Source organism: Sinocyclocheilus rhinocerous, unplaced genomic scaffold (genome assembly GCF_001515625.1).
Source record: "Sinocyclocheilus rhinocerous isolate Xijiao unplaced genomic scaffold, SAMN03320098_v1.1 scaffold1730, whole genome shotgun sequence".
Lineage (NCBI taxonomy): Eukaryota > Metazoa > Chordata > Actinopteri > Cypriniformes > Cyprinidae > Sinocyclocheilus > Sinocyclocheilus rhinocerous.
The window spans coordinates 682,665-696,352 of record NW_015634043.1 but is presented as its reverse complement, the minus strand read 5'-3'; the positions used below and the strand labels follow the sequence as shown (position 1 = coordinate 696,352).

Genomic DNA, 13,688 nt, shown 5'->3' with positions numbered 1-13,688 from the left:
CCAACCTGAAACCTAATCCTAATACCTTAAAATATCTCCTCTCTAAAATGTCTCAATTAAAAAAAAAAGAGAGAGAGAGAGCAAAGAAAAAGAAAAAATCTGAACCATGAAACAAACTTCCCCAATGATTTGACTTAAAATAATAATAAAATACTTTTTTTTAACTTTTCTTTCAGAGCCATGGCTTAGCAGTAACCACATATGCACCGTACTCTTGTGATGCCCACATGGGAGTTGTAGGTTTGAATCCAGTTTTTCATTCCCTTAATAAAATCCCCTTTCAGTGCCAAAAAGCCTCAAAGTAAAATGTGAAAAATTTCCAGTTTCTAATAAAAGATCAAACTATTCTGAGGATTTAACAAAAAAAATAATTAATAAATAAATAAAATAAAATAATAATAATCCCAAGGCATTTTACATTCTAGAATGGGTTAGTAAGATGGAAGCTGCAGCCAGAAGTTTGGGTTAAAAGATTTAGGTCATGCTTTAACTGCCACACAGAAGTGTGGGCGATCCAGAAAACCTGACATGGAACTTTCTGGGCTAGCAAACGGCACGTTACCCCACATGAACGCGCGCCAGCATTCCTGCATCCTAACCGTCTTAACTCACAGTCCTGACCTACATTTCTGCAGCGTGTCTGTCAAACGGAGGAAAGAGGGGAGAGAGTCTGCTCTTGCTCTGGTGTAAGCAAACTCAGCCCAGTGTTTATGCTGAAAGTCAGTCCTGAATACGCTGCTATTAAAGCATTTATCCTTGCTGTTGTGCAGGAACCTCACTTCAGATGTTAAAACACACATGGTGGCCATTTTCCTCAAGCCAAAAGTGTTCCAAAATTTGCAGGGCTGCCAATATAACAGAGAAAAATCTATTACATAAATATAATGCTTTTAAAAAGCATGTATTCAATCATGCCCCTTGGCCAGTCTATACATTCCATAATAAGGAATTTAATTCTAAACTCAAAGTACCACGTTTTGGGGAGTCTGCAGTCAACATGCTTTATCAAAATCACTTTTACTGAGCAAAAATGACAAATGAGCAAAAAAAGAACACATTCATGTACTCAAACAGTCAGGCAGAAGAAAACACTTTTCACCTGACACACCATCGTAAAAACATGGCCTGCATGATGCGTCCCAGCAGCTTAAGACATCATGGGAAAATACTGCAGACAAAACACAAAAACATGCAAACAGGCTCTTTGTCTGACAGAATGATAATAATGGTTTGCAGAATGGATTGCTGTGGTCAGCTTATTGTTCAATGATATCAAAACCAGACAAAGAATATTTTGACTTATTACAGCTTAAATTGAAAGCCCTACAAATTCTATATCTTCATTAGTCTTCCCCTTTGGCATGCGATCAACCTTGGTGATTGTTTAAACGTTAAAAATAATGCTTAAATACCATATAATGCTAAATAAGAAAAAAGGGTTAACAAAATGTGTACATTACTAGTAAAAAAGATAAAAATAAGTATGATTTTTTTTCAGTGTTTTTTAAGAAGTGAGCACACGTATTTGATTAAATATACAGTAAAAACAGTAATATTGCAAAATATTAGGGTTCTTATATTAAAAATAATGGTTATATTACATATTAAATATAATGGTCGTTATTATCAATGTTTAAAACAGTTTTTGCTGCTTAATTGTATAAATCGTGATACATTTTTCAGGATTCTTCAATGAATAGAAAGTTCAAAAGAACAGCAGTTATTTGAAATAGAAATATTTTGTAATATTATAAAAGTCACTTTTGATCAATGTAATGCATCCTTGTTGAACAAAAAATATGAAAGGTAGTGTATCACAGATTCCACAAAAACATTAAGCAGCAAAAAATGATTTAAATATTTATAATAATAATAATAATAAAAGAATGTTTCTTGAGCACCAAATAAGCATATCAGAATGATTCTGAAGACTGGCTGTTGATGCTAAAACAACATTGTGATAGCAACTTTTATTCTTCTTGTAAAATCAAAACAAAATTAAACAGATTCAACCATGATTCAAGACAATGATTCACCCTGTGAATAAAGGTTTAAATGTCGGATGAGTTATAAATGTTTGGTGTCTTTACAATTCACCAAAACTGATAGTTGCTATACATTTTTTAAATGTTTTTAATTAAGCAATAACCATGAAAAGCACATGGTGAATCGGCATAGTCAGCACAATCACTTTATGTTTGTTGAGTTAAAAGATGTGCATGCTGGGAACGGCTGGAAAATGTTGTTTAGATGACTGTCATCCAACATTACAGAACACCACAGCAAAAGGAAATGAAAAGGAGAAACAGAACAAAAAAAATGCCAAACCCCAGAATCTGAGGAAGCAACTGTTTTCAAACACACAAACAGCTGCCTCTTTAGATCATCTTTCAGTGGGAGTCCCTCGTTTAGCTGGATTACATGGAATGTTTTGCCTTAAATGGTGAAAAGTTGAACAAAAGGACGCAAAACCCAAGACATCTTTAGCAAGACCAAGGCGAATGCATCCTATTCCCATTTCCACAAAATTAAATCAGGGATGTCCAGCAATCATTCCCACTCTATATCTTTGTTACAAAACCTGCCGAGCCAAAAATAGTTTTGTTAAAAAATTTGTATTTTATCCAATATTAATGTGTGCCATGTGTGTACCTTTAAGTTTATTTCGAGTAAAAGCTTAGCAACGAGCTAACACAAAACTACTGCTAACACATTTAGTGCTAACAAACCAGATGTTCCTATAATACAGCGTTACATCACGTCCTAATCAGACGCAATACGACACAATTCTAGATCTTAGGTTTTTTATTAATTAAACCATTTTAAGGGGGATGTTTAAAATTATTTTTATATGTTCCCTGAGGTTTACTTTACTTTATAATGTTAATAAAGTTTTTGCACACACAAAAAAAAAACAAATAAATATGTGAAAAAATTATTATTTTCAACCCTCATTCTGAACCTCTCTCTAAAACGACCTGTTTTAAGGGCCGGGTCCTTTAAGGCCTCTCCGTAATCGGACACTGTTATGATTGGCTAACGTCATTGCATAGGAAACACTATCAACGCCTCCTCGCTATTGCATGTGATTGTTCTGACAATATGATCAAAATAAAACGGTCATTTCCGGACAAAGCATTATGAAATCATTTACTTACATTTTGTGAGGCAGCTGCAGTCAGATCTAGTACCGCTTCATCTCTCAACAAATGTTTCTTTGTGAACTCTCCATGACACTGTGCCTCATTTACAAAAAAATACTCCGAACAATCCTCTGACATGATCCGGGATGCCATTAAAAATAAACTATTCACTTGTTGCTTACGCTGGAAACCTTCTGATATCTGTACAAAGACGTGAACGAGCTGTTAAACCAAACGCGTCGAAGCCAACGTTCTTTCACTCCATTTGTCCTGATGACAGACTCAAGCGCGTGGACTGTGTCAGAAAGTGAATGTATACTGTATCTAGTGTAGACAGCGGCAGTCTATTTGCTTTTGCAACACAACGCGACACACATTCAGCGTAATCAAGTGTCAACCGTTAGTAGGGATGGGCGATTTGGGCTTAAAAATATATCACGATATTTCTGGTATTTACTGCGATAACGATATCAATGATGATAATTCGGGGAATCCTGTTTCTTTAGAGAAAAGTATCATCTTTCCTATTTTTAGCATTACTGAGTACACATGTAATGTAATGACTGTTTAATTCATACTGGAAGCTGGAGGGCGCCCTTGCGCAGAAACTCCACATATGCATAGCAGGAGTAATACTACTGATGACGCTCCAGGAAATCCCTAATATGGACAATCCAGTTATCGCTGAATAAAATGAACAACAGAGATAGAGAAATTTTAACTGATGAAACTTGAAGACAATAAACATGATTGCACAAAATATATGGCTTATCTGTGTTCTTCAAGCAATCTTGTGTATTTTTTATAAGGAAAGTATATTTAATGCAATGTTAATCGACATAGCCTTTATCACTGTATATAATACTATCATTCTGTAATGTGAAACCACGTCTGGTCAAAAAAAGAAGTTATTTCAAACACTCAACTATGTTACCATCTGCCTTCCGCAATGTCGCTCCGCACTGTCGCACACAGAAATATGTCAACAACTAGACTTTATCGTTATTATCGCGGGAAGACTAATTCTTATCGTGGTGAGAATTGTTACCAGTATATCGCAAACAATAAGATATCGCCCATCCCTAGCCGTTTGGCGCCAGTGGGCGGGGCCTATGGTGAGAAGATGACTATTCGTCGATGTCTTGCTCTGGAGGCTCTGTTGTGCCTGGGTGATGTCATCTTGCACATCACATTGGCTTGAATAAATAAATGCTTTGTTTATAATGAGGAGGACATTTTAAGCTATGAAACTTCCAGGATGTTTTAATGGTACAAAGACCTCATATATGCCAAAAGATCAAGGTAAATTTGATTTCTCATGTCGTGACCCCTTTAAAAGTGTTTTATGAAGTTTTTGTCTACCGAAGGTTTGTTTTAGAACCCTGTTGAAAAATCCAGCATATGCTGGTTAGGTATGTTTTGAAGCATGGCTGCTGGTTTGAGCTGGCTTAAGCTGGTCTGAGCTGGTTTAAGCTGGTCCTTAGCTGGTCATGAGCTGGAGGACCAACACATGACCAGCACATGACCAGCTTAAACCAGCTCAAACCAGCAGCCATGTTTCAAAACATACCTAACCAGCATATGCTGGATTTTTCAACGGGGAAAGATACTTCATCAGATTAACAATCGGTATGTTGTTAAAACAGCAGTACAGTGCATTGAACACACTGTTATTATATTCCTCACATCCTCATCTTCATTCCTGTCAAAAGTCTATCAGTAATTTGAATTAAAACATACCATTGACCAAAATATGACGAGATAAATGTACATAGTATATAGCATATACAAATGGCCTTCCTACTTTCTACAAGTGAGGACACTCAGATGTGAACTGCATACTTTATATCAAGTGTGGCGGATCAAGAAGTGAACTGATTGAGGACAGAAGGTGAAAACAGACCTCGAGCAGCCAGGGCTTGAGCTTGCGGTCGAGGATTATGTCAAATCCCAGAACTTCAAAGCAGATGCTGGCGCTCCCTGGTGGCTGGCCCGGGCGGCACATGCGGTAGGCGTGGAGCACATGTGGTTCGGCCACTATCAGGGTCTTCACCACCAGCTCCTGCGAACACATGCACAAAACACGCATTTGTTATATAAGACCACACAACAAATTTAAACAACTCCAATCAGTGCATTCACAATTGAACGTTGTGAATTGAATTGCTCCAATCACAAGAAATGCATGACATTGTGTTAACTCTCAGTGAGGACATGCTCATGAAATCTCATTGCATGTGCAAACAGCCCGTATGAGGGACTCATTAACATCCCAGCTCACTGACGAGACATGCAAGGTCAAAGACTGACAGCACGCTACGGGAAGACAGGGGCAGATCGTAGGAAGACAGGAACAGACGGTCTGTATCAGCTGCTGTACTCTCTTATCAGAGGTCTGGCAGGCCAGCGGTCTCCCTGCATGATTAAACAGAGGCTGTGTTAAAGTATGAGGGGCAGATAACCGGCGGGACGTTTGCTGAGCATCCCGTGGACCCCAAACGTGCAGTTCCTGGGAAAAGCAGGTTAGATCCCAGCATGCATCCTCCACAGAGAAGAGAAAGAAGTATGTATGTGTGTGTGTGTGTGTGTGTGTGTGTGTGTGTGTGTGTTCGTCCTCAGCTAAACTGAAAATGTTCATGAGTATCTGTTCTGACATATAAATGAGAATTTAACATTAGTTATCAGTAGAGTCTGATTCTGAGAAATTACTTCAATAAATAAGGCCGGCCAATAAAGAGGCACTGGATTACAGAGAAGGTGCACACTGGGTAAAATGTAACACTTGTGAATGCTTGGCAAAGGAGTCAATAAATACAGTTGTGCAATGAGTGGACGAGCTCTCCATTTGAAAAGATGAAAGAATTACAATTAGATCAAAAGAGAGAAGTGGACAGCGAGGAGGAAGAGACGGCAAACAGAAACAGGGGAAAGATAAGGGCAGAGCTGTCACACTGGTAACACTCTGACAGGAAACAGATTCGTTTTTGAAAGTAAAATTTGATACAATTGAGAAACTGGAGCCAAGGAGGCTGGTTAATGTAGGGCTGCGTGATCTATCGAATTCTAAAAAAATACGGCACATCTCGACAAGCTTATCATCAGGGTCATGATATGCATTGCAATATGAAATTAAAGCCATTATTCTGTAGTTAATGGAAATGTGGAGAAAGGACTGGGTGTGCAATGTTTTCTGATACGCGTGTGAACCGATGACATCATATGCATAAAGACAAGCATGAAAACACATTTTTAGAAGTTTTTACATTTTTGTAGAACTTCTATTAACTTCACACATTTGTCATGGTGCGAGAAGCTAAAAATTCCAATTACATAATCTTTCATTGTGTCTCATTATCGAACATTGTATCATGCAGCCCTAGACTGAAAGTTATTGAAGAAGCAACAACTCACTGAAACATCGCCCCAGAATTTGGCCACGTCGTAATCATTGGTTCGAAGGAACTCTGTGAACCAACCAATAGAGCGCTTGCTGCCTTTGTCCACGGTTTCATCTCGCTCAAAGTTCTCGTTGTGTTTGTTTACGGAGTAGTTGGTCAAGTGCATGTAGAGCTGGTTCTGAGGAAAAAAAATAAGGTCCATAAGAGCGTACATCAATTATTATACGAATTGTCACATTTATGGTCCAAATAATTGATAGTTTACAATGCAAACATTTACATAAGAATATTCTATGAATATATGTAATGCGACATTTTACACAACAATGGTTTTACGAAGATTTACAACAAAGTAAACCTGTTACAATGCCAAAAAAATGGTTTTATGAAGATTTAGTTTTGTGGCAGTTTACGTATGAATGGTTTCACAAAGATTTACAATGCAACATTTTAAACAATAATTATTTTATATTAAATTTACAGTGTAGCAATTTGCATATGAATCATTTTACATGTGGTTGAATTATGCATACTTCATAATGTGACAACTTGACAACATGCTAAAATGTAACTGCAGCAATACACTCATATTCATTACAATTACATATGGTGTTTACTCTTATTAATGTCTGTTATCTCATTTACGTATAAGAGCGTCAATATGAAACAGCATTTGCAATTGCTTGTATCCATCGGGAATTGACTGAATTGTGAAAAGTGTTTATATGACAGTTTTATAGAGTGGAGGTTTCAGCCCATTAATGGAACTGAGTTTATTTTGATGTCGTGTTGACTTTAAATCCATTTACTACACAGAATTAAAATTTTCACGCCACTTACATGTTATCATATGCAAACTCACCAAGTTGGACTCGTTTGGCGTGTGGTATTTCTCTGTACCCATTCGCACCAGGCCGTCGTTGTAGAGGAAGACACGTAGTGGATCACAGGAAGTAACAAGAATGTAGAATCTCAGGTCAAACTTGTAGCCCTCCATGAGGAAGGGTTTGTCTAAGTATTCCTGCACAATGAAGTGATCCTGCACCGGGAGCTTTTCATAATTGCGAATCAGAGATATCCTGGGAGAAAATGGATAAGATTCAGCGCACATCCCAAAAATGTGCTGCATATTTTATTGTTGGTTAAAAATCCAAAGCTGAAGTGTGTCAGATAGAGCGAGTTTATTAAGGTGCTGTCTCTATCGCTGGTCCCTGGACCCTGACTAGGCCTAGGTTAATAGGACCAGACGTCTTGGGTCTGTTTCAAGCCCTGCCATCATTTATTTCCTTTGGTTCTGAGCTTGAACAGATCTCCAGCTCTTGGCTGTTATAGTATACAGACGACGATGCGTTTACCAGTACCAAACACATGAATAAGTGAAGCTTGGATGTTTAACAAACAAAGGGGCCTTAGAAAAACCAGCTTTGACAGTAAAATATACGGCCATTGGTCTGCATTAACCTAATTGGTTGCATGTTTCTTTTCGTCCGGTTTCCATGCGACCTCAGCGTTTACCTGAGACGTCAACTTTCCAAAGACCACAAGCTGTTGAAGGAGATCTCGATCATCACAGTTCATTTGTTAGCTATGTCAGCTGATAAATATTGCAAAAGAATTAGTCTGCTTGCTCTTGCTGCAATTAGATGCAGAGGTTCAGCACTAATAAAACACAGCTGAATGTTCTCTAGAATTGCGTTGTTACGAAAGATTCTCCTGTGACTCGTGATACATTTGACTCATTTACGGTTGTTTGTTTAGTACGAGAACAAAATTGCAGAAAATGACCAAACAAGAACAAGGGCCACAAAAAGACCAACACAACACTGAGTTGCTCAATTAAAACAATTAAAAATGATTTACCGTGATTGAGTCTCATTTCTACTAGCGTAATAAGTGGCTCTTGAGGGGTTTCCAGGATTTATTACACTTCAAATGCATTCTGTTTTCAATGAGAAATGCCACATCTATCGCTAAAAGGTGTTTTGTTTAATATATAAACATTTAATTTATAATTAAAAATGAAATATTAATTGCTTCTGCTATTGTGAAGGGAGTTCAGAGTACGTGAATTTGGTGCTCAGCCAAAAGCAGCCCACCAGCCAATCTTCCTTATCTCCACCGTATTGGCACACAGTCTCTAGTCCTGCGCTTGGCGTCCGCTGGCTCAGGTGTGTGTTTAGCGTCCAGTAGCTTGTGTTGTGTGATGTTGTAGAGGATAATGGGGTTGTTTGAATTGCATGACATGATTGATGAGGGCTGATGGCAGGTAATCAAAACCCACTTTGGCTGACTGTTTAATTTGGCACCAGTGGGGATCTCGTCTTTTAGCCCTCCACAGTTTTTAACAAGCCTCTGCTTAGACACAAACAATATTCATTTCGTTTTTCGGCCTGAAAAATAAATTACATAGGAACATATAACTTAATTTCCTGCGTCACGCTACGCTTTTTCAAATTTAATCTCCAGCCTAGCAGACGATCTTCTTTCACTTGTTAAATGCGGCACAATAACTCAACCTTTGATGACTTCTCATTTTAATAAGTACCGGCTTGCTGTAGCGTATGACCATAGAAATATTAATTTATGAACAGATAAAAGGCAGTCATAAATAAATCTAGTGCCCCATCTGCTGCTCTACACCTTCAGCTTAGGTATAAGGTTTAAGCATTAAGATAAAGGGTTGGTGTTAGGGCTACATTAAGGCTACAGTTTAGTTTCAAATTTGCAATAAGAATTAGTGCTTGCGGTGGCACAATATTACATACAGTCAATTATTCATAACTGAACATTTTACAAAAATAGATTAAAGAGTAAAGTTTTAGTGGAAAAACTATTGTTAAATCTCACCTCACATACAGTAAGTCTAACCGCAAAAGTTCAAATATTTCAATGCAACCGAAGCTCAAATTGCATCCAAATACACATATGGTTGGAACTCCATGCAGCTCCTGTACTAGTTTCAGCTATGAATGAATGACTTCTGGTATGTCAGGCATAGAACATTTTGAAATAGCAACATTTTACTGGGAAATCTTTGCCACTTTTGTAGCAGTATGCTGCCCATGGGAAAATGACAAATAACCTCTATTTTGAGAAATATTCCAGAACAACACAGCAAAACAGGATGCGCAATTTCCAGTCTGCTGTAACTTACCCATGGCCCATGGCTCCTCACGCTACGCTTTTTCAAATTTAATCTCCAGCCTAGCAGACGATCTTCTTTCACTTGTTAAATGCGGCACAATAACTCAACCTTTGATGACTTCTCATTTTAATAAGTACCGGCTTGCTGTAGCGTATGACCATAGAAATATTAATTTATGAACAGATAAAAGGCAGTCATAAATAAATCTAGTGCCCCATCTGCTGCTGTACACCTTCAGCTTAGGTATAAGGTTTAAGCATTAAGATAAAGGGTTGGTGTTAGGGTTATTATTAAGGCTACAGTTTAGTTTCAAATTTGCAATAAGAATTAGTGCTTGCGGTGGCACAATATTACATACAGTCAATTATTCATAACTGAACATTTTACAAAAATAGATTAAAGAGTAAAGTTTTAGTGGAAAAACTATTGTTAAATCTCACCTCACATACAGTAAGTCTAACCGCAAAAGTTCAAATATTTCAATGCAACCGAAGCTCAAATTGCATCCAAATACACATATGGTTGGAACTCCATGCAGCTCCTGTACTAGTTTCAGCTATGAATGATGTCAGGCATAGAACATTTTGAAATAGCAACATTTTACTGGGAAATCTTTGCCACTTTTGTAGCAGTATGCTGCCCTGGGAAAATGACAAATAACCTATATTTTGAGAAATATTCCAGAACAACACAGCAAAACAGGATGCGCAATTTCCAGTCTGCTGTAACTTACCCATGGCCCATGGCTCCATTCGCAGGCTTAACGATGAACGTTTTCTGCTTACGTTTTCGTTTCAACTCCTTTACATAATTCTGGAACTGCGTGCATTCGGCTGGGAAGATCCAGGTTTTGGGGATGAAGCTATATTCCTGAGGCTGACTTTTAATCATTCTAAGGAAAGCAAGAGGATATTAAAATTAACGAAAACAAAGAGCTTAAGTCCACTTTCCTTGGCTGGAGGGCAGCTGTAATCAGTCATGTATCTTATATGGTATCATGTTTTCAAACTCACTTGGCCATGTTCCTTGCCAAGCAGTCTTTCCGACAGATCTCACCCATTCCCGGGAAATGGTTTATCCTCTGAGGAAAATAATCACACTGTTAGAGGGCACTCAGTTATTCACCTTTGAGAGGAAAAACACAACATTAGAGCCCAAGTCTTGAACTGAGACTATAATATTTTGACATTTATGTCCAATTACAGACTCAAAACAAAAGGTGGTTGTCAGACCTTTCTTAACCCCTATTTAGTTCCCCACATTGTTTTTAATTTAAAACAAAAAAAGACGATCAATTTTGACTCTAAGGGCCAAGGTAATTGGTTCTGCATCAGAGCCCATGTAGTTGTAGGTACTGACAGATGAATGAATTGCTTTGAATGCAAAGAGGAAGGGAGGGGGTGGAGAGTTTTTCTGTATCCTTTGAGCAAATGAGGCTGAACAGGGCCATTAATTTGACTCATATGACCTGTAGCTTGGCAGCCGAGCCAATCACAGGAAAGCAAGAAAAAAAACTGTAGAACAAACATTTTAGTAGGTGTGAAAGCACAGCGTGCTTTTCCAAAAATAAAAGTAACAAAACACAACTTTATGAAAAGTGTTATATGAAGCAAAGCATCTAAGCCAATTGTTTGGGGCAATTTTCTTTGCAACTGTACAGTAATCTTGTGATACGTGACAGGAAATATTAGTCAGACATGCAGAGTTGCTTTATGAAAGCAAGCCGAGGCTAAAAAAAAAAAAGGTATCCGAAAGCTGCGTTTGTTGTTCAGTTTGTGTGTACATACAGTATATGTTTTTGAACAACTGATTTAATTTTTAGCGAGAAATTATTATTGTATAAAGTAAATATTTGCTTAATTAATGCAAACAATCTCTCTATTTTTGTTGTAGATTGTTACACACTTAAAAAGGTGATTGAACTGACTTCACTTAAAAGGACTTTGTTTCAAATCTCTTCCTGACAAATTTGCTGATCTCAGGTGACCTCAGTTGATAGTTTACTACTGTGCTGTACTTTAGCCATGAAGGTTATATACAGTACATTCCGTGACTTCTGATGATTAAACCACAAATTGCTATGAAGGGTTTTAGGAAAATGAGTATAAGCCACGGTAAAGGTCACATATCTTAAAGCCATGGAAAATAAAAGGAGACTTTAGCAACATGTTTGTTTTTAACTTTTTTCTTTCTTTCTTTCTTTCTTTCTTTGAACTGAAAGGAAAATCACAATACCTGATAGTTCCTGAGCTCAGCGATTTTCTCATGTTGCACGGAAGAGTCGTTCCAGATGAGATTGGCCATCTCATCATCATCTCTGGCTTTATGAAAGATCATCTCCTCAATGACAATACGAACTGCAAATAAATCAAATTAGTTTCATTTAATATGCATTGACAATACTGGATCGTATTTTTATTTCCATGACTGAATGGACACAAACAACTGACTTCATTAGTAGAATTTAACAACAGAAATCCTCATTCTTTTCTTGAAATAAAAAAAATCATGCTTTAACGATAATTATGCTTGACTTATGCTTTTGCTTCAACCCAAATGCTTTAAGAAAATAATGTCTGCATGACATTATCTTTCCAAGAAACGTTACTCATTTGTAGCAACTGGTAATGTTATGATCATGATTTTTTCATAAACATCAGCATTACTGGATAAAACTAAATTGGTGTGGCTTACACTGAAATCCAGTTAAACCAAAGCTTAAAAACTTCCCATGCCTGTTAAATAATTATATGATTGTTAATTAAGAGAATTACTCTAAAGCATTACACTTACACTAAATTCAAATATGGGAGGGTTTCAAAATCTTACTCAATTAGAAGTATCCCAAACACGTACACGTAAAAAAAAAAGAAGAAGAAGAAGAAGAAGAAAAAAAAGTGTCCAATTGTATTTAATTGTGTTTTTCTACTATTTCTTTGGAATACTAAGTATTTACATGTAAAAAGTAAACTTTCTTTCTTAGCTTCAGAAGCCAAGAGACAGTTTAGATTTTCAAAAATAAAATAGGTTTGCCGTACAAATTGTTAATTTGAATCAATCCCTGAAAGAAAACCGTTTTTAGGGGCTGTTTACACAGAACACATCTTTGCATTACGGGGAACAATATATATATATAACTTTAAAGATGATTTTCTCAATATTTAGATTTTTTTGCACCCTCAGATTCCAGATTTTCATATTTATTCAGCTTTCAGATGATGTAGAAATCTCAATTTCGAAAAATTGACACAAGACTGTTTTGTGGTCCAGGGTCACATATACATATATATATATATATATATATATATATATATAGCTATAGCTATATGTTATGTAACAGGGATGCTTATTAGATGGAACCGGAGGTTTGTCCAATCAGTGAGGGTAAGACAGGAGTTGTGGGAAGTTGAACAAGAACAGGTTTCTTGTTGTACTCCGACAGAAGAGAGTTTCACCTACACTGGAAAACTGAATATCAAAGCCCTTGAATGCAGACATTATTGACACACTTCTTAAAGTGTGTGAAACCCTTGAAAGTACACCAAAATATGAATTAATCAAAATAAATAAATCAACTAAACAATAACATTTACAGAAAGCACATACTTTGTACTCAAAATGAGCTTAAAATGCTTACACTGCAAAAAATGGCTTATCTTACATAGTATTTTTGTCTTGTTTCTAGTCAAAATATCTAAAAATTCTTAAATCAAGATACTTTTACTAGATAAGCCAATTGACTTAAGATATTTAGTCTTGTTTCCAGGGGGGGAAATCTAAATTAAGTGCATTTTGCTTAAAACAAGTAAAATTATCTGCCAGTGGGGTAAGTAAAATATTCTTAAAACAAGAGTATTTTACTTACCAAACGAAGAACTCAGAACAGGAAACACTTTAAATACACATGACATGACGAGGGGATGACGAGAAACACCTGGGAGCAATAAACATAATTGCACATGAGGGAAAACTGGGTCATGGAGCAGGTGGGGAGGGAAAAAC

General features: G+C 36.9%; 1 protein-coding gene across 1 annotated transcript in view; it reads right to left on the bottom strand.

Annotated features, from left to right (window-relative positions):
* The window catches only part of LOC107745334 (tubulin polyglutamylase TTLL7-like), a 109,475-nt gene that overhangs the window by 57,518 nt on the left and 38,269 nt on the right, over positions 1-13,688 (bottom strand). Inside the window, exons 4-9 of the mRNA XM_016559201.1 lie at positions 11,922-12,043; positions 10,700-10,767; positions 10,420-10,578; positions 7,404-7,620; positions 6,555-6,719; positions 5,047-5,205 (exon numbers count right to left, since the gene is read on the bottom strand). Coding sequence (XP_016414687.1) covers positions 5,047-5,205; positions 6,555-6,719; positions 7,404-7,620; positions 10,420-10,578; positions 10,700-10,767; positions 11,922-12,043 — 890 coding nt within the window. The remainder of the gene's footprint in view (positions 1-5,046; positions 5,206-6,554; positions 6,720-7,403; positions 7,621-10,419; positions 10,579-10,699; positions 10,768-11,921; positions 12,044-13,688) is intronic.